The sequence below is a fragment of the Carlito syrichta genome, unplaced genomic scaffold (genome assembly GCF_000164805.1).
Source record: "Carlito syrichta isolate Samal-C Ts95f unplaced genomic scaffold, Tarsius_syrichta-2.0.1 Scaffold314315, whole genome shotgun sequence".
Taxonomy (NCBI): Eukaryota; Metazoa; Chordata; class Mammalia; order Primates; family Tarsiidae; genus Carlito; species Carlito syrichta.
The window spans coordinates 4,314-32,237 of NW_007258411.1; the positions used below are offsets into that span (position 1 = coordinate 4,314).

At 38.4% G+C, this 27,924-nt stretch overlaps 1 protein-coding gene across 1 annotated transcript; it reads left to right on the forward strand.

The window, feature by feature from the left end:
• The first annotated feature begins 345 nt into the window (after nt 1-345).
• Nucleotides 346-26,591, forward strand: LOC103273956 (coiled-coil domain-containing protein 173). The gene is made up of 7 exons (XM_008071413.1): nt 346-539; nt 640-833; nt 11,010-11,166; nt 15,184-15,323; nt 17,512-17,704; nt 18,702-18,866; nt 25,797-26,591. Exons 1-7 carry the CDS (start codon nt 369-371, stop codon nt 26,136-26,138), a joined length of 1,362 nt encoding a protein of 453 aa, XP_008069604.1. The 5' UTR covers nt 346-368; the 3' UTR covers nt 26,139-26,591.
• Nucleotides 26,592-27,924: the final 1,333 nt, after the last annotated feature.

Genomic DNA, 27,924 nt, shown 5'->3' on the forward strand with positions numbered 1-27,924 from the left:
GGCATGAGGAGTGCTTGAACCCAGGAGTTCAAGCCCAGCCTGGGCAACATAGTGAGACCTCATCTCTACGAAAAAAAAATTAACTGGGCATGGTGGTACACACACCTGTACCCCACCCACTTGGGAGGCTGAGGCAGAAGAATTGCCTGAGCCCAAGAACTTGAGACTGTGATCAGCTGTGATTGTGTCAGTGTACTTCAACCAGGGTGACAGAGTGAAACACTGATTCAGAAAATAAAATAAAAATAAAAATAAATGAAAATATAAAAACATATAAAAAACTCAAATACTCACATTATAATGTTAAATTTTAGTAAAATTAAATTGAAAAGTGAAAACAAAAGATTGTTTTAATTTTTTTACAGGGGATGAAAGAACAGAAACTTGAAGCTAAAAAGAAGCGTGATGAAGAGATAGAGGCAGAAAGACAAATTCTTGATGTGGAAGAAGCAATACACAAGCAAGGCGAAAGAAAAAAGGCCATTGAACATGCAAAGCAGTACCAATTTTACCAGACCGAAAGAGTGAAAAGTTTTCATGTACTACTTGGGTTTTATTGTATTTTATATATATATATTTAACATATCAATACATGATTTGGCATTATTTTCTTAAAATAGTATAACTTTTCTTTTGTAGTCAGGACTTCTTCTTAGTAGAGTTATGAAAGAACGTGATGCACAGATTGAATTCCAGAAAAGTAAGATAAAATCAGATAAAAAATGGGAAGAACAATTGAAACTCAACATTGAAAAAGCTTTTAAAGAAGAACAAGAAAAAGCAGAAAAACGATGCAGAGAAAGAGTGGCTCTTGCCAAAGATCATCTAAAACAGTATGTATATGTAAATTGCCTTTTTTGTACCTTTCTCTTTTTCTCATAGTGGATATAGCTTTTTCTCTGGTTGTAAAAGTAATACTGCTAAAACAATGAGTCAGTAGAAAAATTCAAAAAAATAGATTAAAAAATCACTATGATTTCCTTATCTAGAGATTGTGTATGTTGATTGATATTGCTGTGATAATGTGGCATAACAGGCTGGGCACAGTGGCTCATGCCTACATGTAATCTCAGTAGGGAGGCCAAGGCAGAAGGATCACTTGAAGTCAGGAGTTCTAAACTAGCCTGGACATTGCGAGACCCTATCTATGCAAAAAAAATTTAAAAATCAGCTGGGCATAGTGGTGTGTGCCTATAGTCTTAGCTACCTGAGAGGCTGAGGTGGGAATATTGATCGAGCCCAGGAGTTGGAGGCTGCAGTAAGCTATGATTGCACCACTGCATCCCAACCTGGGTGACAGAGTGAGGTCCCACCTTTAAAAATAATAATAATAACGTGGCATAACAACCACACAATCTAGTGGCATACAACAGTAAATATTTATTTCTCAGGCATCTATGAGTTGACGGGGGTTGACAAATCTAGGATGAACTCAGCTGGGCAGCTTTTATTCAAGCTGCAGGACTGACTGAGCCTGCTCATTGTTGTAGGGAGAGTTCTGATCCACTCCATGTGTATTCATTCTGAGGTCCACAATGAAGCAGCCACCTTGGGAGGTGGGGAAGATTTTTCACATGATGTTACCAGAGGTGCAAGAGAGGGAGCCCAAGTTTGCAAGAATACAGCACAGCTAAGCCCAAAGGCAAAGGACAAAGGAAGTACACTTGGCCTACCATGAGTTTAAGGCAAGTCTCATGGCCAACCCTGAGCAACAATGAAACAGAGAAGTAGACTTCCATGATAGTGTGGAAGGATGAGGAATGAATCTATTTTGAACAATAGTCTACTGTAGGAAGTTACTATTATTATTACAAATTTTTTTAATGATGGAGGCATCAGGCTCATTGAGATGTAATTTACATTTTGTAAAATTCACCTTTAAAAAGTATATAGCTGGATAGCCACCATCCAAATCAAGATATAGAACATCTCTGTCACCCCAAAAACTTCCCTTATGCTCCTTTGCACTAAGTTCTATCCCCCACTCCCAGCCTCTGGCAATCATTGATGTACTGATCCAAACTTCTTTTTTTTTCTGAGCATATATACTCACATTCTATAAAATGAAATTGAGATCAACAGTATTATTTTGTTAAATGCTTTTTTTACTTACCCATATGTCATTTGTGTAATTATTTCTCAAGGTCACATTACATCTAAGTGACAAATATCAATTTTCAACATTTATATATTGCCAAATTGTATATTCTTCAGTTATTTCAATCCTTAGTAAAAGGGGATGAGAAACCTTTGGATGTATTTTAATATTTTCCTTGGCAGGGTGGAGATTTAAGGGTTTGTACATGTTAGGGACAAAGCCATTGGCTGAGGGAGAAAAGTATTTGACCAGTGAGTCACTTGTGATTGAGAAATCTCTCTTCTTATAATGCAGCTCAAAGATAATTAAAGGTAGCAGTTTGATCTCTAGCAAGTTACTGGCAAGTGCTAGCGCCTTCATAGGCCATCCTCCCACCTATAGTCATTGTATCTAGGCTGTGTTTGGGCCACAGGATCTTCTTTTCTTGTAATATTTGGCAATAGGTTAGAGGTTCAAATAGGTTTAAGATTTGTTTTAGTTGTTTCTTTGGCATATCTTCAGTGCATTCTAGGAAATGTTCATTAGACTCTGAGGTCAGCATACTTTCCTTTACTTATTCATCATGGTGGTCTCTGTCCTTGTATTAATAGATAGTGTCCAAGTGTTAACCTATCCTCACTGTACTCTCAACTCCTCTCTTTTCCTCCGAAAACTCAGGTAAGACCTTGATTTAGTTTCTAGTATTGGTATAGAATTTATCTCATTATATTGGTTGCATTGTGGGGAATTAGGAAAGAAAGGATGTTTAACTTCAGTTGCCAATTTGTTCCTAGAAGTCCTATATCTTAAATTTAATAAGAAACATTCATATCTGCAATTTAAAACAACATAGGAAAATAAACATCTATTATTATAATTTTTTTAAGTATCTGAATTTACAAAATTATCACCAAGTTGTGCTCTGTTGAATATCTATCTATCTATCTATCTATCTATCTATCTATCTATCTATCTATTTATTTATTGAATTGGAGTTTCACTCTGTCATCCAGGCTGGAGGGCAGTGGCACACTCACAGCCACTGCAGCCTCGACCTGCTGGGCTCAGGTGATCCTTCTGTCTCAGCCTTCCAAGCAGCTGGAACTACAGGCATGCGCCACCTTGCCTGGCTAATTTTTTGATTTGTTGTAGAGATGAGGTCTCACCAAGTTGCCCAGGCTGGTCTCAAACCCATGGCTCAGGCAATCCTTTCACCTCTGCTTCCCAAAGTTCTGGGATTATAGGCGTGAGCCACCACACCCGGCTTGTTGAATATTTATTCATATATCATTTTGATAGAGCTCAGAAGCATGTTACTGTAAAATACTGCTAGGAATAGTAATGAGCCCATAAAAAGCCTCCTAAACCAACAGAACTGGAATAGTAGGGCTGATTATTAACCTGAGTTGGAAAGAAGACCTTGTGGTAGAAAAGAGATGCAAAAGAGAGTTTCTTTCCCTTTTCTTGAATAATAAGAGTTAATTCAGGGGCAGAATTTCATAATAGGCTATTAAGTCATGCATAAGTATATTTATTCATACAAACATTTATTGAATAACTTCCACTTGCCAGTCTTTTTTCTAGTCATTGAGAATACAAAAATGAATATGATAGAGTCTTCTTCCTTAAGAAGTTCACAGTCTTAAAGAGAAGGGTACAGAAATGGAAAAGATAATTAGAATATAATAATAAATATTTTGAAAATAAATGTAGAGCGTCTGTGGAAGCATATAAAATGAATGTCTGACCTAGTCTCAATAAGGCTTTCCAAAGGAGATTGCATTTAATTATAAAGAATGAATATAAATAAGCTATGCAAAAAAATGGGCTATGGAGGTATTTTAAGCACGGGTGAGCCGGGCTCGGTGGCTCAGCCTGTAATCCCGTGCCTTTGGGAGGCTGAGGTGAGTGGATTGTCTGAGCCCGCGGGTTCGAGACCCGCCTGGGCAACTTGGCAAGACCTCATCTTTACAAAAAATTAGCCAGGCGTGGTAGCGCGCGCCTGTAGTTCCAGCTACTTGGAAGGCTGAGGCGGAAGGATCGCCGGAGCCCCCAGCAGGTCGAGGCCGCTCCCGGCCACTGCACTCCAGTCTGGGTGACAGAGTGAGACTCCAACTCAAAAAAAAAAAAAAAAAAGATCATCTAAGGATAGAGTAGAAGGAAAGGAAAGGGCTTAAGTGATCTCATTCATTTTACAGATTTAAATGCTATTCTAAATCTGCTCCCTCGAGTCCCAGCTTCACATATCCAACTGCCTCCTATGATATCTCCATTTTGATGTCTCATATTTGTCTCAAAATGTCTAACACAGAATTATCAGTTTCATGCCCCCACAGTGGACTTTCTTTTCTTTTCTTTTCTTTTTTTAGTTTTTTTAGTGATTTATTGTAGAGATGAGGTCTCACCAAGCCCATAGTGCACTTTCTAGTGGCATGCTTATCCACCCAGTTGTTCAAACTAGAAACCTAGGAATCCACCCTGAGTTATCATTTTCCTTTATTTCCCACATCAGCTCTATCAGCAATTCATGATGATTTTTTTCTCCAAAACAAATCTTGAATTGACTATTCTCTTAGTCCAGGCCACCCCCATATATTCCATGGATGATTGCATCAGCCTCTGGACTGGCCTCACATTCTCTCTTATTTGCCAATCCCTTCTTTATTCATCATCCAGAGAAATTTTATTAAGGTGAAAATTGATCATATTCTTCTATCTTAAACAAGTATAAGTTAATTATATACTTATATATTAATATAGATATAATTATATAGTAATAAAATGGAAATTTGACTATCTCCTGCAAGGCCCTGTGTGATCTGGCCTCATCTGCTTGTCAGCCTCCTCTCCTACCACTCCTTTCCCCTAGTTACAATGCCTCTATCACACTGATCTTCCAGGGCTTTGAGCACCTGCCAAACTGACTTGCCGCAGCGCTTTCTTCCATGTTATTTCTTCTGTCTGATATTTTACCCTCTATTCTTCACCTGTGAACTTCTTACCAGCTCAGAGAGTGTTTCCCTATCTTAGGGTACAGCTCTGTTGAAAGTGATCTAGGCTAGGCATGGTGGCTCATGCCTGTAATTCCATTACTTTGCGAGGCCTAGACGGGAGGATTGCTTGAGTCCAGTAGTTCGAGATGAGCCTGGGCAACGTAGTGAGATACTGTCTCCACATAAAAACGAAAACGTTAGCCGGGCATTTTGGTGCACACCTCTAGTACCAGCTACTCAGAAGGCTGAGGCGGAAGGATTGCCTGAGACTAGGAAGTTGAGTTTACGGTTAGCCAAGATCATGCCAATGCACTCTAGCCTAGGCAACAGAGCGAGACCCCCCCACCTCAGAAAGAAAGAAAAAGAAAGAAAGAGATCTAAATTGCTCAGTTATTACTCTTTTTCTTAGATTCTTATTTTCATTATAACTCTAAAATTTGTAATTATAGTCTGTAGGCATAGCTTGTTTGATTGTGCTTTGCTTTATTGCACTTTACAAATACCCCATTTTTTTGTTTGTAGCAACCCTGCATTGAACAAGCCTATATTTACACAATATAATGTAAATATAACTTTTATATGTACTAGGAAACCAAAACATTCCAGTAACTCACTTTATTGCAATATTCACTTTACTGCAGTGGTCTGGAACTGAACCTGCAATATCTCTGAGGTATGCCTGTACTTTTTCTGTTTGTTTTTGATTGTCTACTTCATTTGAATCTGAGTTTCTTGAGGGAAAGAACCATGTCTGTTTTATCATTGTAGTTGGAATTCAACAAATAGTTGTTAGATTGATGAATGAGAGGTCTAAGGATTACAGAAGCGTTAAGTATGGTTTTAAGTCTGTAGCACAGGCAGCTGAAAAGATGGTGGTATTGTTCACCAGCATAAGGAGAAGAGACCAAAAGGATCAGTTTAGAGGAGGAGATGGATGGATGGTTTGGTTTTAGACTTAGTGAATGTAAAGTATATATGTAATAGCCAGGTGGTGTTGCCTAGTGGGTTGTCGCTATAAGGATCAAGCTTGTCTATTGTAATAAAGAATGAGACTTCGTTTTTTATGTTTGCCTTTGACTTCTTTTTTTTTTTTTTTTTTTTTTTGGAGTCAGCGTCTCACTCTGTTGCCTAGGCTGTAGTACGCAATCATGGCCACCGAAGCCTCAACATGCTGGGCTCAGGTGACCCTTCCACCTCAACCTTTCAAGTAGCTGGAGCCACAGGCATGTGCTACCACACCCAGCTTATTTTTTGATTTATTGTAGAGGTGAGGTCTCATCAAGTTGCCCAGGCTGGTCACGGACCCCTGAGCTCAGGCAATCCTCTCACCTTATCCTCCCAAAGTGCTGGGATTAAGGCTTGAGCCACCGCACCTGGCCTGACTCACCTTCCTTCTGCTTTGGCCCCATCTCTATACAGGCTGATAAGAAGGCTCCTCAAGTTCACCTCTTTCTCTTTTGGCATCCATGGGAAATTTATATCTTCCCTGCTCAGAATCTTTCTCCCAGCCCCATCTTTTAGTCATGATAAGGCCAAACCTACTCCCTCTGTTTTGCCCAAGCCAATCCAGACCTACTTGTGCTGCCCAGGTCTTCCTAGGAGTTCCCCTTGTGAGTAATACTTTCTCTTAGATTCTCTTGGTGTGTAGAGTGTTATCAGACTTGACATCTGAATGAAATTTTGGGTAGCAGTTCCTTCTGCTTTTACAAAAGGACAAAACAACATCAATATAAGCTCAAGAATCATGACTGGGCGTGGTGGCTCATGCCTGTAATCCCAGCACTTGGGAGGCAGAGACGAGAGGATTGCCTGAGCCCAGGGGTTCGAGACCAGCCTGGGCAACTTAGTGAGACCTCATCTCTACAATTAAAATAAAAAATTAGCTGGGCATGGTGGCTTGTGCCTGAGCTCATCAGGTCAAGGCTGCGGTGACCGTGAGTGTGCCACTGCACTCCATCCTGGGTGACAGTGAGAGTCAAAAACAAAACAAGGCCAGACGCAGTGGCTCAAGCACTTTGGGAGGATAAGGCGAGAGGATTGCCTGAGCCCAGGAGTTCAAGACCAGCCTGGGCAACTTGGTGAGACCTTGTCTCTACAATAAATCAAAAAATTAGCCAGGCATAGTAGTGTGCACCTGTAGTTCCAGCTAGGTGGAAGACTAAGGTGGAAGGATTGTCTGATCCCAGCGGGTTGACACTGGGGTGACCATGAATATACTACTGCACTCTAGCCTGGGCGATGGAGTGAGACTCTGACTCAGAAAAAAAAAAAAAAGAATCATATCTGTGCTAGATAAATACAGATTTGGAACCTCCAGATGTGAATGAAAGATAGCAAAGAGCTATCATGACATATTCAACTCTGTTTGGAAGCTGCCCCATGCATTGAGCTGAGAAGGACTAAGACTCAGCAGGAAAAGAGTTTTGTGTTGATGATGTCTGCTTTAAGCATGAGAGTTAGAAGTAATGGTATGAATGTTGTGTATTTCTTCCCTAAACTAGAAGATCTCAAATTTCCTTCAACATACTAACTTTGCATTAAGCCAAATTAATGGCAGATAGTTGAGTAGTCTAGTCAAACTACCCTAACTAAGGTAAAAGTTTTTGTTGACAGCTAGTTAACTTTTTAATTATTGTAAGTTATTATATAAGTCATTGACAATATATTCCCCTTTTATTAATTGAAATTAGAGACATTTTTGTTCTTATTATTCTCAGAACAGGTAGATTTTTTGCTAAAACAGTGAATTGGGGGCAAGTTTTTGAGCATGGGAGATTTATTAAGAAATGTTAAAGTTGCAGATTTATTTTATGTTTTGTTCTTTTCCTTTAAAGTAGCAATTTTAAAACTTCAAAAACTTCCTAAAGTTGGATACATTGCTTTTTATAATGTTCTTCAAATCTTGATAGTTTACTTGTGAGAAACTGAGACTAGTAGATGTAAAATATTAAATAGTTCCAACAAAATGCACAAAATTTGAAAACTTAGGTTTTTGGGTTTTTTTAGGGCAGTTATAAACCTGGTTTACTTGTGGTCAACAACTCTTAACACAAGTGACTCTGACTCTAAAGCTGCTTATTCTGTACAGATGAATCAATTAGGAATGTCTTGTCCTGAATTGGCTTAATAATAGAGTGAACTTCTTGGTTTACTTAACTATGTAGTCCTCCATGACATAGGGGAATAGAATTTTCCCCTCCCTGGGGCTGAGTGATGGGACGCCAGTAAAAAATATTTTTTTGTAAATATTTTCCCATTCTGTAGGTTGTCTGTTTACTCTGTTGATTGTTTCTATTGCTGTGCAGAAGCTTTTCCTAAGTCTCATTTGTCTATTTTTATTCTTGTGTTTGCTTTTGAGAACTTGGTCATAAATTATTTGCCGAGGCCAATGTCCAGAAGAGTTTTTTCCTAGGTTTTATTCTAGGATTTCTATAGTTTTAGGTTTTACATTTAGATCTTTACATTTAGATCTGAGTTGACTTTTTGTATGTGGTGAGAGGTATTGGTCCAGTTTCATTCTTTTGTATATGGCTATCTAATTTTCCAGCACCATTTATCATCATTTCCCCACTATACATTTTTGTTGCCTTTGTGAAAGATCAGTTGGTTGTAGATATGTGGCCTTATTTCTGGGTTCTCTATTTTGTCCCATTGATATCTGTGTTTGTTTTTATACCAGCACCATGCTGTTTTGGTTAATATAGCCTTGTAGTATAATTTTAAAAGTCAGGTAGTGTGATACCTCCAGCTTTGTTCTTTTTGTTCAAAATTGCTTTGGCTATTCTAGCTTTTTGCTGTTGTTCCATATGAATTTTTTGATTGTTTCTTCTAATTCTGTGAAAAATGACATTGGTAATTTGATAGGGATTGCATTGAATCTATAGATTGCTTTGCGCAATATGGTCATTTTTAACAATATTCATTCTTCCAGTCCATGGGCATGGTATGTTTTTTAATTTGTTTGTATCATCTACAATTTCTTTCAGAAGCAGAAAGCCAAATACCACATATTCTCACTTATCAGTGAAAGCTAAACAATAAGAAAATGACTGACGGTACTGGGAAACTATGGGGGGGGGAGGGGGATGGGATTAACAGTAGCAAATATCTGTCTGGGGATGGGAAAACACCTCTTATCAACAGGGTGCCTGAATGAAACGTAATTGTATACCTAACCCTTAACTGTACCCCACAAAACCATAATAAAAAATATTGATTAATAATAAAGAAAGAAAGAAAGCTAAACAATGGATACACGTGGACATAGAGAGTAGAATAATAGACACTGGAAACTACAAAAAGGGGAGGTTAAGAGGAAAAATTACCTTTGGGTATAATGTTCATGATTTGGGGGATGGGTCCACTAAAAACCCAGCCTTCACCACTACACAATGTTTGTGTAAGTAACGTATACTTGTACCCCATAAATATGAGGAGAGACCACTCAGAAAGGGAATTTATTTATAAAGAAACTGTATTTATTTTTACATGTTTAAACTTCAGTCACCTTCAAATTACTCTTTATTTGATGCAATACACCTATCAAGACACTTTTTTCCCTGCTCAAAACAGTTTGTGAACTTGTCAATTTTGGTGCCTTTTAGTACTTCTGCTGTTTTTGTTCCACCTCTTCCTCACTGGCAAAACATTTTCCTTTGAAGACTGTTTTCATACAAGAAACAGAAAAGCCACCTGGGGTGAGATTGCGTGAATAGGGATGGGGGGGCATGGGGATGGTGCCATTTTTGTTCAAAACTGCTGAACACTCAGTGTGGGGTAGGCAAGCACACTCATAAATCACTCATCATGAAATGGGCAAACACACTGAAAGAATCTAAAGAAACCAAATTCACTGAAGCCGAATGCAGCCTCTCACAACAATGCTAGCTGGTACACAGATGCCAATGGGTTCCTAGAATACTTACCTAGTTTGAGAAGCCTGTACTGTAAGGGGCCTGCCTTCCAAAAAATAATTCCATTTTATGGGGTCCTCCCTCATATATCTTTAAACTGTTCAATTTCCTAAAAAATGTTTTCTTAATTTGATGCATTTCTCAGTCATTTGGCTATTTAGGTGGGTTGTTAATCTATCCTATGCCTACCTGTTCAGGAAAATAATTAGAGAGAGTGGCACTGGGGCAGCCGGCACACTTGTTAACTGGCTGATAAGGATGCATGAAGTTATCTATGGGCAAGTAGACACCTTGAGCTTGAGCTGTTTGTCCAGGATGCAGAGGTTTGACTGCCAGATGAGGGGCCTCAGGAGCCCAGTCTGAAGTAAACTACTGGTGGTGGGAGCTCCTGATAGTGATGGTGGTGGAGTTTGGGGATCAAGGTGAAGAGGTAGAGCTGGAGCTCAGTATCCCAGATCAGGGTTCTAGGAGAAGCCAATGATGAGGCCCCTCAGGAATCTCTGAAGAACTCACACATAAGTCCTGAGAGACAGCCAGGGCTTACCACTCAGAAGGCATTAATAGTCAGTACTGGCTACAGAAAGAATGACAACCTATTGGATAAGGAGACCTTTGTTCCTCTCCTTCCATCAAACCCTATCTCTTGAGAGGCTAAGTTCATAGCTTATGTAGCATCATCTAATGCTGAATTGGAAAGTACTAGAGATTTAGAACTTTCTTGTTTAAAATGTCATCAATTCCCCTTACCATCATTCAGTTAACTGGTTCTTTCTAAAGGAAAGAAGCACTTATTTTGGTGAGTAATGAAGTAAATTTTGAAGAAAGAAAAAGTATTGACAATTTGGGTTAATCAACATTGGATTAATTTTAATCACTGCTAGTTAATGTCTGTTATTTTTTCCCAAAGAAATTCTTAAGTTCTTCCTTGTAGCTTTAAATCATCCCAGATTAGAATCTAATTGATTTCTTAAAAACATAACCTATTTTCCTGCTTTGCTCTCAATTATAGTCATATTTTTGATTTAGAATAAAGGAACATGAAGAAGAAATAGAAAGGAAGAAAAAACATGAAGTAAAAGATGCTGAGGAAATAAAACGACAGAATTTATTATATGAAATAGAAATGAGAAAAAAATTGGAAAAGAAAAAAGAAGAGATACATGAAAGCAGGAGGCTGTTTTTTGTAAGTTGAAAATACAAAAGTTCAAAAGATGTACAGAGTCAAATGCCTAACCTTTTTATTGATACATAATATTTGTATATATTTATGGGGTACATGTGGTATTTTTATATATGCATACAATGTGTAATGATCAAATTAGGGTATTTAGGTTACCTGTCATCTCAAACATTTATCATTTGTTTCTCTTGGGTGTTGGGAGCCGGCTGTGGAGAGCTACCTGAGCGTTAGGGATACAGGCAGGCTGCAGACCCTGAGACCGTTAGGATGAGTTCAGGAGCTGAAGGCCCATTGCCTCTTCCCTTCTTTGCTGTTTTGTCACGTTCCACTAGCAGGGACTTTGATGATCTAAGCCTGAAGTTCTGAGAGTACAACAGGCATGGCTTACTTTAGGAGTCCATTGTTCCCGTTTCTCACAGACTGTGGTTTCGGCTTTAAACTTAACATAATTCAAACTCAGGTCACATTTGGGAGCCTTTAATATGGTACAAGCTTCTTTAAAGATTTAATAGTCTATTTGTAGAATTAGTATATACATACAAAGTGCTGTTTCAACCTTAATAATACAGATAAATATCTAGAGCTACTAGAAACGGCCCAGCACAAGCTTTGGGCTGGGCCACATTCCTAAAGGCCCAGCACGAGCTTTGAGCTGGGCCACATTCCTTAGGAATTGGTTTGGGTTATAATTAAGAGTTTCTATAGTGTAGGTAGAATTAGCGTAAAATAGAGAGGAATTGGGATTTAGGTTGGTTATTAGGTGTTGCGTATGCATAGGCCTGTAATCCCGCGCCTTTGGGAGGCTGAGGTGAGTGGATTGCCTGAGCCCGCGGGTTCGAGACCCACCTGGGCAGTGAGACCTCATCTCTACAATAAATCAAAAAAATCAGCCAGGCGTGGTAGCGCGTGCCTGTAATTCCGGCTACTCGGAAGGCTGAGGCGGAAGGATCGCCAGAGCCCAGCAGGTCGAGGCTGCGGTGGTCGGAAGCAGCCACTGCACTCCAGTCTGGGCGACTGAGTGAGACTCCAACTCAAAAAATAAATAAATAAAAATAAATAAAAGATATTAATTATTAGAATATTATGATATTAGAATTGTTGTACTTTTTTTGAGAAATATTAACCAAGCATGAGGAACAGTATCCTCATTCCTCATGCTTGGGGAAACACCTGGTGGGTGGGGGATGCCCCTCATCCACCTGGTTCTATGTTCATGTAAATGTCTTGTGATTTAATTGGGATTGCCCTTCCTCTTACTCCAGGAAACACCTGGTGGGTGAGGGATGCCCCCTCATTCACCTGGCTTTGTGTCCATGTAAAGGTTTTGTGATTTAATTGAGATTGTTCTTCCTCATGCCCGAGGAAACACCTGGTGGGTGGGTGGGGGGCGCCCCTCCTGCACCTGACTTGTGTTCACGTGGAAGACTTGTAAGACTGCCTGTGTAAAATTTGGGATAAATACAAGCTGTAAACCCCCAATAAACGGCTTCTGGTCAATCTGTTGAACAGATGTCCACTTTCTTTCTTTCTCTTTATATCTATCCCTCCTTCTTTCTTTCTTTTAATATCTATCCTTATAGAAACGCCGACGCCATCACACCTTCCAAGGGACCCCCTAAATCTCTTTTTGGGAGCTGACCCCCCAAAGTTGGGAACATTTCAAATTGTCTAGTTATTTTGAAATGTACAATATGAGAAGGGACCAAAAAATAGGAATTTATTTATTACAAATTGTGTATTTATTTTTATTTTTAAAAATTTTTATTTGTTTTGAGTAGGAATCTTGCTTTGTTGCTCAGACTGGAGGGAAGTGGCATGCTCATGGCCACCGTGGCCTTGACCTGCTGGGCTTAGGCGATCCTTCCACCTCAGCCTTCCAAGTAGCTGGAACTATAGGCATGTGCCCCTATACCCAGCTAATTTTTTTTTAAATGTATTGTAGAGATGATGTCTGGGCTGGTCTCGAACTCATGGGCTCAGGCAATCCTCTCACCTCAGCCTCCCAAAGTGCTGGGATGATAGGCATGAGCCACTGCACTCGGCCATGTGTATTTAGTCTTATATGTTTAAATTTCAGTCACCTACACAATACTCTCCATTTGATGCAATACACCTATCCAGATGCTGTTTTCACTGCTCAAAACAGTTTTTTAACTCGTCAGTTTTGATGACTTTTAGTGCTTCTGCTGTTTTTTGTTTTATCTCTTCCACATCGGCCAAACATTTCCTTGAGGACTGTTTTCATCCGGGGAAACAACAACAAAAAACACTTGATTGGGTGAATAGGGAGGGTGGAGCCTGGGACTCATGCCATTTTTGGCCAAAAGCTGCTGAACACTCAGCATGGTGTGAGCAGATGTGTTGTCATGGTGGAAGAACCAATCAGTCACCTGTTTGCCACAACTTGGAATGTTTCTTCTACAAATTGTGATGCAACCTTCTCAAAACTTCCAGATAAAAACTTTGGTTGGCCGTTTGATCTGGAGGAACAAACTCCAAGTGTACTAGGAGGGGCCTGCCCTCCAAAAGATAATTCCAGTTTTTTGGACGTCTCCCCTGGTGTATTGTTAACTGTAGCCATCCTACTATGCCATCCAACACTGGAATGTGCTCCGTCTTTACAACTGTATGGTTGTGCATCCTTCCTCCTCTCACCCCATTCCCCACCTTTGGTAACCATCTACTGTCTGTGTTCTTGAGATAATTTTTTAGCTTCCATGTCTTTCTGTGTATGCAGATGCCTAACTTTAACTTTTAATATGTTTTTTAAAAATAGTGGAGTAGCAAAAAAGTTGCTGTTAAATTGGGTATCTAAGGGAATACATACTTTTGGAGTAGCTATATTTGCCATCGTTTTATGTGTATGTGTATTCATGCATGAATAAGATTTTTTTCAGATGAGTTTATTTTCTTGTCCTTAGAATGAGAGCTGAGAAGAATGAATGGGTGATTTCTGTTGGGTGTCTGTTGTGTTATTAATATGTGCTCAGTAAATGGTAAAATTTTGATTGCAACTCCGCCATCCCACTTCCCCTCACCCCTGCACCTTGTTGTCCAGGGTGTCCCCTAGTGCCAGAGGACCCTAGTGGAGGGTAAGGGCTCCAGTGGAGGATGCAAGGGCAAGGACAAAATCAACTGGCTGAGGATGCCCAGCCTACGGAGTCTGAGAAGGAAATGTGTGATCAGGGTAATGAAGTATTAAAAGATGCAGAAGGCATCTTGGAGGACTTGCAGTCATATAGAGGAGCTGGCCTTGAAATATGATCAGATGTCAGTTCTTATCCCTCAGTTCAAAACGTTAATCATAATGGCAAATCACTTTATTGAAATAAAGTTCATTTTCAACTACATGCCTGGTCCTTAAGAAATTGCAGTAAGAAATCAAACTAGCCAGTCATGGTAGCGCATACCTGTAATCCCAGCTACTCAGGAGGCCGAGGTAGAAGTTTGGTAGCTTGATGTCAGAAGTTCGAGGCCACCCTGGGCAACATATCAAGACTCTGTCTTCACTTAAAAAAACAAAAACAAACAAAAAAACCTGATGTGTGTATACATGTTCATGTTTAAAAGCAGTTTTCCCTTTTCAAAAACAAATATTTGATGTCTATTGCCATTTATTTCATAATCTTTTATATTTTTTTCTTTAAAATTAGTTTTGTTTGTTTGTTTTTGAGTTGGGAATCTCACTCTGTTGCTCAGGCTAGAGTGCAGTGGTAGAATCATGGCTCACCACAGCCAACTTCCTGGTCTAAGGCAATCCTTCCACCTCAGCCTGATGCATAGCTGGGACTACCAATGCACACCACCATGCCCAGCTAATTAAAAAAAAAATTTTTTGCTACTATAAATAACCTTGAGATAAACTGCATTATGTACATCTTTGATCATCTCTTTGGGATAAAATTTACAGGAGAGAAATAACTGGGTCAGAAGCTGTGACACTTGACAGGTTCTTGTCAGATATTGACATGTTGAAAGATTTTTCTCTGTGAAAGGATAATATATAATTTTTTCCCCAAGGAACATATGCATGATAAACATACAATCAAAGCTGTAGAACAGCAGCAGCAAGAGGAGGAAGATGAAAAGATTAGAAAATTTATCAAAGCAAAAAAGCGTCTTATACAAATGGGGAAAGAAAAAGAAGCTGAAACACACAGGTAGGCTTTTAAAATCATTTGTGTAATTAATAAAGTATATCTGAAATTATCTTACTACAATTCAGAAGTTGCGATATGAGAGTGGTCTTTAGGAATAAAAGTCTTATTATTTTATATATGACTAGAGCATTTGGTGACTTGACGATTTCAGTTTGGGACATGTGAGTTGAGGTACCCTTGACTATATGGGACATCATCTGGTAGATGGTCAGAAATACTGGTCTGCTGTATGAGGGGGATGTGAGCTGGAGATGGCTTTGTGAGCCATGGGTCTGTAAGTGGTAGCTGGAGCTGTGAATACAGGTGAACTCACATTGGATAAGTGAGTTAGAAATGAAGGTGGCATAGTCCTGAGAGAACTCCATATCTGAGGGTCAGATGGAGAAAGAAGATAATGTGAAGATCAAACAATAGTTTCCAGAGATTGGAAGAAAACCAGAGAAACATTAAGGGAACAAAGTTTTAGTAAGAAGGAGCACTCATCAGTATTAAATCAACAGAGGGATTAAATAAGATTTTTTAAACGAAGTGTCTATCAGATTTAGAGGACATTGCTTACCTTAGTCAGCAGTTTGAGATGGGGTGGAGAGAGAAAAATAGGAGGCCATATCGCAGTACAGGGTGTTTCTGTCTAGGCGGTGCTTTTTCCTTGTGCAAAATCCTCTGGTGTATCCTTCACCTCACTTAGAGTCTTTGCAGTGGCGATACAGCTCTACACCTACCCAAATCCCCAAACTTCAGATGACCTCAGCCTCATCTTAGACCTCTTCTCTTACTATTCTCTCCCCTCCCTCTTTACCTACAGTGGACTTCCCCTATAACTTCTCTAGGGAATTCTCACTCTGAAGAACGTATAACCTTTTCTTTTGCCTCTTTCAGATCTTTACTTAATTTAAATTATCTTTTCGTTGAAGCTTTCTCTACCTTATTTATTTTTCCACCTTATTTAAGAGTACAGCCCTCCCCAGTTGTTTGGTATATAGCACCATATATTTTAATTATTTATCTTGTTTACTGTCCCTCTCCCCCAGTAATAAGAAAAGCTACATAAGGGCAGAGATTTTTATTTTATTTCTTTATTTTATATTTTTAGACACAAGGTCTTGGTTTGTTGCTCAGACTGGAGAGCAGTGGATATTTAAAGGCGTAGTCATAGGGCCCTGCAGCCTCAAGCGGCCCTGCAGCCTCAAGCGGCCCTCCTGCCTCAGCCTCCCTAGTAATGGAACTACAGGCACTGCCACCATGCCTGACTTTTTGTTCACTGTTATGTTCCCGGCACCTGGAAGAGTGTCAGGCACATAATAAGCAGTCGATGAAAGTCAATAAAAAGTACTTTTGTTTTTTAAAATCCTAGCTGAAATGTCACCTTTTCTATGAACACTTTTTTTTTCTTGTCTACATCACTTTCTAGCTTCCTCATGGCATTTATAACCCTTTGCCTTGTATAGTTTTTACATAGATTTTTCTCCATTGTATACTGTAATTTCCTTGAGATATGCACTGCATCTTTTTTTTAAATCATTTTTACATATTACTTTGCAAATTCACTTAGTAAATTAGTGAATTTGTCACAACTAAAGTATTTTTTGCCCAATTTTCTAAATAAAATGCCCTCATTGCTTTAACAAAAGGTACTTCTTGTTCTGATGTATAGACACATGCTTGGCCCTGGACTAGAGAGTGGGATCATTCCAATCCTTGACCTTAGAAATCTCATAGTGTGAAGGGAGAGAGACATATAAACAGATCAAGTCAACAAAATGCTATGAGTAAATTCTAGATAGGGGATTGTGGAGGGATACATATTCAGCATTTTGATAACTTTGATTAGATATTTTCTTGTTTTTATTTAAAGAAAGTTCTTGATAGGCTAGGCCTCCAATGTTTGAATAAGTAGGGTATTCTGGTAATATATTTTAAAATACTTTTCAATGTAGAGAATTATAACATCTTATTTCTTACACACTCAGAGGATTATATTATATGTATTTTACATATTAGTCTCTTTGGATTTTTAGAATATATGCTACTGTACAAAATAATTTCCACTTAATCAATGTATATAAGGAGCTATGCAGTTCCTTCTAGTTTTGTAAAAGACTAAATTATCTCAGACTTCTTAATTAAGTTATTTTGGTTCCATTGCAAATTTGTTCATTATTTGACATGTATGGTTGTTTTGTTATAGGCTAATGGAGGAACGAAGAGAAAGAATAAATAACTTCCTGAGTGAACTAATGAAAGAGAAACTTGACAATGAAGATTTGATTATTGCTAGAGATATTGCAGAAGCTGAGGCTGAATGGGAAAAAAGAGAAAAAGAAAAAAATGAAAAAAACAAAACAGAATTAAAAGCAATTGCAGAATATAGATCCATTGTGGTAAACAATTCAGTTCATATTTATTTATGAAAATAAAAATACACCGGGCTCAGTGGCTTAGCCTCTAATCCCGCGCCTTTGGGAGGCTGAGGTGAGTGAATTGCCTGAGCGCGTGGGTTCGAGACCCACCTGGGCAGTGAGACCTCATCTCTACAATAAATCAAAAAATCAGCCAGGCGTGGTAGCGCGTGCCTGTAATTCCGGCTACTCGGAAGGCTGAGGCGGAAGGATCGCCGGAGCCCCGCAGGTCGAGACTGCGGTGGCCGGGAAGGGCCACTGCACTCCAGTCTGGGTGACAGAGTGAGACTCCAACTCAAAAAAAAAAAAAAAAAGAAAAGAAAAATACAAAGACAAATTTAAGACCTTTCCACAGTTCTCTGACCAAAAACTAGCAGAGATGTAAAAAATAATGTATGAATCATTTTTCTACATTTTTGAAGTCAAACAATGTTTACTTTCTAACAGATTACATGGCAATCAAATACAAATAATATATTTATAGATGCAAAGTAATCTTTATTTCAGAAGCATGTGAAATGCAAAGATTGTTATTCATTTAGTATATTTTTCATTTGAATTTTTTTAAGACAAATCAAGTAAAAATTACCCTTTGACATTTCTGTATGTCTTAATTTTTCAAAATTCATCTTCTGTATAACTGATTGTTATAGCATTTCAATTGGGTAGTTTATAAACATTGTAGCAATTAATTTTTAAATTACAAACATTTCCCTATCTTAAGAAGATCATGCTTCTTTGTTCCTGTATTTTCTTTTTCAAACCAATAAAAATTGTCTGTACCACTTGGGTGTTTCCTGATATTCAGGAAATAGAACAAAACCAAAGTAAACCGGCCCCACAGATTCATATAACTTTCTGCTCCTGCACTGGGCCTGACTGACTCTCTGCTTGGAGCTTTCTTAACTCTGTGCCATTTGAGACAGGATTAGTTTCTAAAATTGGTTTTAATTTGTTTCCTTTGCCTTTAAACATTTAGATGAAAAATAAAGAGGAAGAAGAAAGACAAAGACAAGTAGAGGGTAAAGAACAATTGCTGGCTGTCATGAAAGCAGATCAGATTTTCTGGGAACATGAAAAGGAGAAAAAACGCAAAGCTGATAAAGAACGCCGAGAAGTTCAAGATGCCCATATTCAGCAAATGGTAATTGTTCCTGAACGTTTATACTTACTTGAACAATAAATAGATAATACAGAATCTATGCTAGTTTTCTGTCTTGCAAGCAATTTTTTTTGTCAGATAAGAACAAATGGTCATTGTGGTTATGACACAATCACATATATCAATATGGGGGTCTGTTTTTATACCAATACTATACTGCTTCAGTTATTTGTAGTATATTTTGAAGTCAGATAGTATGATGCCTCCAGCTTTGTTCTTTTTGCTCAGGATTACTTTGGCTATTTTGTATTCTTTTTTAGTTTCATACAAATTTTAGAATTATTTTTTCTATTTCTGTGAAGAATGTGTATTTTGGTAGGTGTTTGCATTCAATCTGTAGATTGCTTTGATATTTGTTGATTCAGTTTTCATGATTTGTGTCTTTTAAGGAATTTGTCAATTTCACTTAAGTTGTTAAATTTTTTAAAATAAAGTTGTTTATGATATTTTAAATTATCAATTTATTGTCTTTAGATTCTGTAGTGATATCCTCTTTTTTAGTTCTAATTTTGGTTGTGTTTTCTTTGTTAATAACTGAACATTTATTAATTTTATTTATCTTTTCAAAGAACTAGATTTTTTTTTTTTTACTGTTTGCCTATTTCCTATTTCATTGATTTTTATTGTGATGCTTACTGGATTTTTCCTTCTGTATAGTCTTTTTATTTATAAAGTATTAAGGAAGAAGCTTTGGTAAATTTTGGGAGGAACCTTTTTTTCTTTTCTTTTCTTTTTTTTTTTTTGAGTCAGAGTCTCACTCTGTCACCCAGGCTGGAGTGCAGTGGCATGCTCACACAGCCTCGATCTGCTGGGCTCAGGTGATCTTTCCACCTCAGCTTTCCTTTTCTTTCTTTTTTTGAGTTGGAGTCTCACTCTGTCGCCCAGACTTTAGTGCAGTGGCCGCTCCGGGTCACCGCAACCTCGACCTGCTGGGCTCCGGCGATCCTTCCGCCTCAGCCTACCAAGTAGCCAGAACTAGAAGCGCGCTGCCACGCCCGGCTAATTTTTGATTTATTGTAGAAATGAGGTCTCGCCAAGTTTCCTAGGCGGGTCTCAAACCCGCGGGCTCAGGCAATCCACTCATCTCGGCCTCCCAAAGCGGGGGATTACAGGCTGAGCCACCGAGCCCGGCTTCGGCTTTCCCAATTGCTGGAACTACAGGCAGAGGCTACTATGCTGGGCTAATTTTTTTTTTTTGAGTTGAAGTCTCACTCCATCACCCAGGCTTGAGTGCAGTGGCACGATCATGGCCACCCAACCTCGACCTGCTGGGCTGTGGCGATCCTTCCGGCTCAAGCCTCCAAGTAGCTGGAGCTCCAGGTCTATGCCACTATGCCTAGCTATGTTTTTCTTTTCTTTTCTTTCTTTTTTTTTTTTTGAGTTGGAGTCTCACTCTGTCACCCAGACTGGAGTGCAGTGGCCGCTCCCGGCCACCGCAGCCTCGACCTGCTGGGCTCCGCGATCCTTCCGCCTCAGCCTTCCGAGTAGCTGGAACTACAGGCGCTGAGCCACCGAACCAGGCTTCTTTTTTTCTTTCTAATATAAGTATTTTACACTATACATTTCCTCTCAGATCTGCTTTCTAGCACCTAAAGTTTTGATATGTTGTATTTTTATATTTATTCATTTGAAGATTTTTTTTTCTTCTTGTGATTTATTCTTTGACCGGTGAATGTATTTCTAAATATGTTGATTTCCACAGATTGGGGATTTCCCATATATTTTTCCTTTGATTTATTTCTAATTAATTTTGTAATAGTTAGGGAATAGTCTTTGTCTGACTTTGCTCATTTTAAATTTACGGAGTCTCATATTATGATCCAGCATATGATCTGTGTGGTGAATTTTTCGTGTATCCTTGAAAAGAATATGTATTCTGTTGTTTTGTCCTATAGATGTCAATTAGATCAAGTTGGTTGACAATATTATTTTCATCTTCTCTATCTTTATAGATTTTCTGTTTGTTCTATCATTTACTGAAATTACCAACTGAAATTATTGAATTACCTATTTATTCTTTTCTGTTATTTTCTTTTTTCTGTCAAGTTTTGGTTCATGTATTTTGGAACTCTGTTGTTAGGTACTTACACATTCATAATAGTTTGTCTTCCTGCTATATTGATTCTTTATGTCTTTATGAAATGTCCCTCTCTGCAGAAATATTCCTTGATTTTTGGGTGGGGAGGGAACAGATTGCCAATAGGTAGAATTTTATTGCAAATGTAAATGAGATTTATTTTTTATTGTACTAGAATATACATAACAAAAAATAAAATCTACCATTTTAACAATTTTTAACTCTACAGTTCTGTGGGATTATTTCTTGTTTTGATTTTTTTTTGCATATTAATATAGCCACTACAGCTTTTGCATGATTTTTGTTTGCATGGCATATATTTTTACTTTTTACTTGTAATCTATTTGTGTTTTGAATTGAAAGCACATCTTTTGTTGACAGTATGCAGTTAGAGCTTTCATTATGTAATTTGACAATCTCTGCCTTTTTTTGGAGTATTCAGTCTAGTCCCATTTAATGCAATTATTGATATGATTGGATTTAGTTATATCATTTTATGATTTGTATTCTATCTCAGCTCTTTTGGTTTCATCTTTTTTTTTTTTAAGAGCAGAACCTGCTGGGCTCCGGCGATCCTTCCGCCTCAGCCTTTCAAGTAGCTGGAACTACAGGCGCGTGACACCATGCCTGGCTGATTTTTTGATTTATTGTAGAGATGAGGTCTCATTGCCCAGGCGGGTCTCGAACCCGCGGGCTCAGGCAATCCTCTCACCTCAGCCTCCCAAAGGCGTGGGATTACAGGCTGAGCCACCGAGCCCTGCTTCCATTATTCTTTACTACTACTTCTGGATCCAAGTTACCATATTGTGTCATTTCTCTTCAGCCTGAAGACTTCCTCAAGCATGTCTTGTAACACAGGTGTGCTAGTTATACAGTTTTCCAGAAAAATTTATTTTGCTTTTATCTTATTAGATATAAAATTATTGGATATTATTTTTTTGCAGGCCTTTGTTTAGGCTATTCCAGTGTCTTCTGGCTTTCATTGTTTATGATGAGAAAAACACTGTTAATCATATTTTTGGTCCCGTATGTATAATGTTTCATTTTTTAATCTTCCTAATTTCAAGATTTTATTTTTGGCTTTCAGTAGATTGTGATGTGTGTGTGTGTGTGTGTGTGTGTGTGTGTGTGTGTGTGTATCCTACTTGGGATGTTTGGTGCCTCTTGGATTTGCAAGTTAGTATCACCAAATGTGGGAAGTTTTTGGCCATTATGTCTTCAAATATTTTTTCTTGCCTCCCTTTTTATCTTCAGTGACCCAATTTACAATTACATAGGGACATTTGATATTGTATCACAGATCTCAGGGGCTCTACTCATTTTTACCAAGAAGTTTCTTTCTATTCTTCAGATGGAACAACATTTCTATTAATCTGCTTTCAAACTCACTGATTCTGATGTTGAACTCTAGTGAATTTTTTATTCCAGTTATTGAACTTTTAAACTCTACAATTTTATTTGTTCTTTTTATAGTTTCTGTTTCTCTGTTTAGATTACCTATTTGTTCACTCATTTTGAGCATATTTTCCTTTAATTCATTGGATATATTTATAATAGGTGATTTGAAATCTGATTGCTAAATTCAGTGCCTGGTTCTACTCTGAGTTCATTTCTGTTGAATTTTTTGTTGTTGTTGTTCCCCTTAGAATGAGGTAACACTTTCCGTTTCTTTGTGGTCTAGTAATTTCTGGTTGAAAACCTGACATTGTCAAGAATATGTTGTAGTAATTCCAGCTTCCATTTGTTCTAAGAGTTTTTGCTTTTAGTTTTAGTATGGAATTGCTTTTCCTGAACTCAAGCTACAAAATCTGCCTTTACTACAATACAATGTCTCTGGTCAGTTTTATTTTTTTAAAAGCCTGACTCCCTAGTGTTCTTTACTGCTCCTGCATAGTTTGGCAACCGACTAACAATGTAGGCAGAGTTTACTTTCAGACACCTTAAACCAGTAATGCTTTTTTTTTTTTTTAAAGACGTGTGTGGCTTGAGGAAGGTATTTAAAAGAATAGCAAATTTACAATTTTCTCCAGGTGTTTAGTTTTTGCCAGTCTGTGGCATTCCTTTGTGGAGGGCATTACTATTCTTCCAGCTAATATGGTGAAAACCTTGAAATTTACTGGACAATTATGGTAGATTCCATTTGGATTGGCAAAACAGCTGGAAATTTAAGGATGAGACTCTGGAAGTGAAATAGTTAAAGAAGGGGTGAGATAATAAACTCTACAGACCAATTGCTGAACTACACAATCACACAGGAGACCCCAGTGGCACACTCATGGCCACCCCAGCATCAACCTGCTAGGCTCCGGCAATCCTTCCACCTCAGCCTTCCAAGTAGCCAGAACTACAGGCACGCACTACCACACCTGGCTAATTGTTTATTTTATTTATTATAGAGATGAGGTCTCACCAAATTACCCAGGCTGGTTTCGAACTCGCAGACTCAGGCAATCTGCTCACCGCAGCCTCCCAAAGTGCTGAGATTGCAGGCTGAGCCACTCAGCCTGGTTCCCCATATTATTTAAAAGTAAAACCCAGACATCATATCATTTTATCCAATGTATATATATTTCAGTATGTATTTCTAAAAGTAAGGGACTCCCTAGAAATTAACATAGCCATAATTCTACTATCACATAGAAAACAACTAACATCCAGTGTTTAAATTTTCCTCACAATGTCTCATGAATATTTTAAAATGTTTGTTTCAATCAGAATCACATAAGGTCAATATATTCCATTTTGAATCCTTCTGATTTTCCAGTCTATCATGTTCAACAATGTGGTTTCCCGGAGGTACAATTTTTAAAGAAAAGACAGGATAATACTTGATTTTTATTTTTTTGCTTTATTTTTCAGTTTCCAGAATAACTAATTAGCTCTAGTATCTTCCACAGGTGTGCGTTACTTTACTTTCACCTCTGAGCATTTTTAGGAATTGAAACCAATTTTTAGAACTTTGTTTTTTAAATTTGTATTTATGCTTTATGCACATCAAATCTGAGGCACCAACCTGTGATCCATTATAGTAATTCTTTCCTTCCACTGTCACTTCTTTTCTGTGCTTCAAATGGTTCTCTCTGTTCCCTCAATATCTTTCTACAACTGTTACTAACATATCCCATTTGCTTTGTTAATTTCCCATCTTTCAACATTTCACCTCTGATGAGAGATTTTAGCCTTTTTAAATTTCTTTTCCAGTATTCTTGGATGTCATTTTTTTTTTTAAAGTTTTTTTATTTGCTGAGTCAGATTCTCACTCTGTCTCTCATGCTGGAGTGCAGTGGCATACTTTCGGTTGCCACAGGCTCAATGTGCTGAGTTCAGGCAATCCTTCTACCCAAGCCTTCTAAGTAGCTGGAACTACAGGTGCGCACCACCATGCCCATCTAGTTTTTTTTATTTATTGTAGAGATGAAATCTCATCAAGTTTCCCAGGCTAGTCTTGAACCCCTGAGCTCAGTCATCTTGCTTCTGCCTCCCGAAGTACTGGAATTACAGGCGTGAGCCGCTATATGGGCTATTTTTTATTTTTTAAACTCTGGCATTCTACCACCAATTCCACAAATAGCACATAGGTCTTAATTTTGAATTGTAGCACTTAGTAATAACAAACTTGATTTTCACATTCATATGATTGCTCTATTCCCTCAGAAATTTCAATTTATGGTTGTCATAAGATTTGGGCTACAGTTTTATCCAAAAGTTTCAGATTTTGAAAAAATGTCTAATGAATATTAAATATATCCCTAAGTAGATAAAATGTTATTTTTTGACAAACTTAGCATTGCTTAAAATGCCATAGAGAACACGAAATGTAAAGTTGCTAACCAGAACTTCACAGAAAAGCCATAAAAATCATCTTATACAATATAAATTAATAGAAACTGTTAAAAAACAAAAAAAATTTATAAAATACTGCTAACTTGACTTTTGGAAAATTGCCTACAGTACTTATTCCACTGGGTTCCTGATTAACCTACATTGATTGACAGTCACTCATTGTTTCAACTTCAAACTTTTGGGAAACAGAGAATGTAATCGGTTTACTTCAGATATGTACTGTTGGTTTAATCTTTTTGGGTTTTTTTTGAGTTGGAGTCTCACTCTGTCGCCCAGACTGGAGTGCAGTGGCCGCTCCCAGCCACCGCAGCCTCGACATGCTGGGCTCCGGCGATCCTTCCGCCTCAGCCTTCCAAGTAGCCGGAATTACAGGCATGCGCTGCCACGCCCGGCTGATTTTTTGATTTATTGTAGAGATCAGGTCTCGCTGCCCAGGCGGGTCTCGAACCCGCGGGCTCAGGCAATCCACTCACCTCAGCCTCCCAAAGGCGCGGGATTACAGGCTGAGCCACCGAGCCCGGCTTGATTTAATCTTATGTGGCTGTGGCATGTGGTATATAGTGCCAATCCAAGATGGTAGAGTTTAGTGAGTTCCTTCAGAATAGTGCATGGGTAGGGACAATAAGTGTTATGCATTCTAAACTGCCCAGATTCACATCTTATAAATGGTTTAAACAAGATTCTAAACTCAGTTACCTGACTTTTCTCGAAATTTCATGCTTTTCATTATTTTGCTCTTAGTTTCTTTGAAAAAGTATAACATAAGACTATTAATAAAGGTAAGTTTCATTGAACCAATACTCTGAGCACACTATTCTGAGAAGCATCAGAGAATTTCTAAAATCAATGACAGTATATAGTTGTCAAATCAGAATTTGTAAAATGTCAACAAATTTAGAAAAATTATACCTACATCTTCAAATGCTACATATATTTGGAAAGTTGATGTTCTTAACCAATATCAAATTGTATTTTCTTTCTTTCCCGCATAGGCCAAAAATAAGTTTAACGCGAAGCAAGCAAAACAAGCAGAATTAGATTATTGCAGACTTACTGAGGCTCTTGTGGCTGAAAAGGAGAAAGAATTTCGAGATTATGCCAGAGAAGTAATTGAACTTGAAACTGAAACAAATAAACACATTTATCCTCTGGTAAAAGCTGTACATGAAGGACCTGGAGGTGGTCGTGGACCAGTGTTTGTGGACAGAGGTGGATTAAGACCCAGCTATCAGTCAAATGATGCCACTGGAGTTCAGCTCCCTTTTTATAGCACTCAGGGATCAAAATATAATAATTTTCAAAAGTCTAAGAGAAGGCTAGGTTTTACATGGTAGAAACAATATTTTTAATTTTAAGATTGAGAAAATGAAGTGGCAAATATGAGCTACAGATGTAAATGAATTATATACTTATATGATTTCTGTTAATAAAGCTATTCTTCATCTAAGTACAATTAAGTCTGATTTATTGATCAGAATATTTCCATTGGGTATACATAAAGCCCCAAGGTTAATTGACTGAGATTTCCTTTTGTTTATTGTGTAAAATATATACACAATGTAAAAATTTTAAAATGTACATCCAGTGGCATTAAGTACATTCACAATATTATGCAGCCATGACCATTATCTAGTTCCAGAATTTTTTGGTGCCCCAAATGCAAACACTGTATCCAGTAAGTGGTCACTTCCCATTCCCCTCACCCACAGTCCCTGGTAATCACTAATCTGCTTTGTCTTTATGGGTTTGCATATACTGGGTATTCATTTAAGCGGAATCATACTGTGTGGCCTTTTGTGTCTGGCTTTTTTCACTCAGCATATTTTCAAGGTTAATCTATGTTGTACCATGTATCAGTACCCCATTTCTTTTTGTAGGTGAATAATATTCTACTGGGTATCTTTCTTGTCTCCAGCAGAAATTCATATGCTTGCTTTGCCCTTCAGTAGTTATGTATTAATATCAAATAACATTACCAGTATTATTGCTAATATGGGAGTAATATATGAATGAATGTAACTTAGTTCTTTGTGGTTTAGGGTGTATCTCACTAGACATGTACAAATTGTCATGTATTGAAGTCACTTAAAATAATTCTACATGTAGTTTTGCCAACATGAGACACAGGTTCATCATGCTTTTATGAATCACATCCCCCATTCCTTTACTTGTTTCGTTTTTATGGTTGTAAAAAACACAGAACATAAAATGTACCATCGTAACTATTTCTAGCCGGGCTCGGTGGCTCAGCCTGTAATCCCATGCCTTGGGAGGCTGAGGTGAGTGGATTGCCTGAGCCCGCGGGTTCGAGACCCGCCTGGGCAACTTGGCGAGACCTCATCTCTACAATAAATCAGAAAATCAGCCGGGTGTGGTAATGTGCGCCTGTAGTTCCAGCTACTTGGAAGGCTGAGGCGGAAGGATCGCCAGAGCCCAACGGCTGGAGGAGCAGCCACTGCACTCCAGTCTGGGTGACAGAGTGAGACTCCAACTCAAAATAAATAAATAAATAAATAAATAAATATTTCTTAGTATATAGTCTAGTAGTGTTAGGTATGGTCACACTGTCGAGTCATCTGCAGAATTTTGTCACCTTGTGCAATTGTCAAACAGCTCGTTTCCTCAACTACTGGGGAAGCACCATTCTACTTTGTTTCTATGAATTTGACCACTGTAATATATGTCCTTTGTGGTCTATTCCACGTAGCATAATGTCTTCAAGGTTCTTCCATGTTGTAGCGTGTCAGTTTTCTTTCTTTTTTTTTTTTCTGAGTCGGAGTCTCACTCTGTCGCCCAGACTGGAGTGCACCGGCCGTGCCCAGCCACCACAGCCTCGACCTGCTGGGCTCCGGCGATGCTTCCGCCTCAGCCTTCCCAGTAGCCAGAATTACAGGCATGTGCTACCACACTTGGCTGATTTTTTGATTTATTGTAGAGATCAGGTCTCGCCTGCCCAGGCGGGTCTCGAACCCGCGGGCTCAGGCAATCCACTCACCTCCCTCCCAAAGGCGCGGGATAACAGGCTAAGCCACCGAGCGCGGCAGTTTTCTTTCTTTTTAAGGCTGAATAATATTCCATAGTATGTATATATATCCTATTTTGTTTGTTCATCCCTTCATG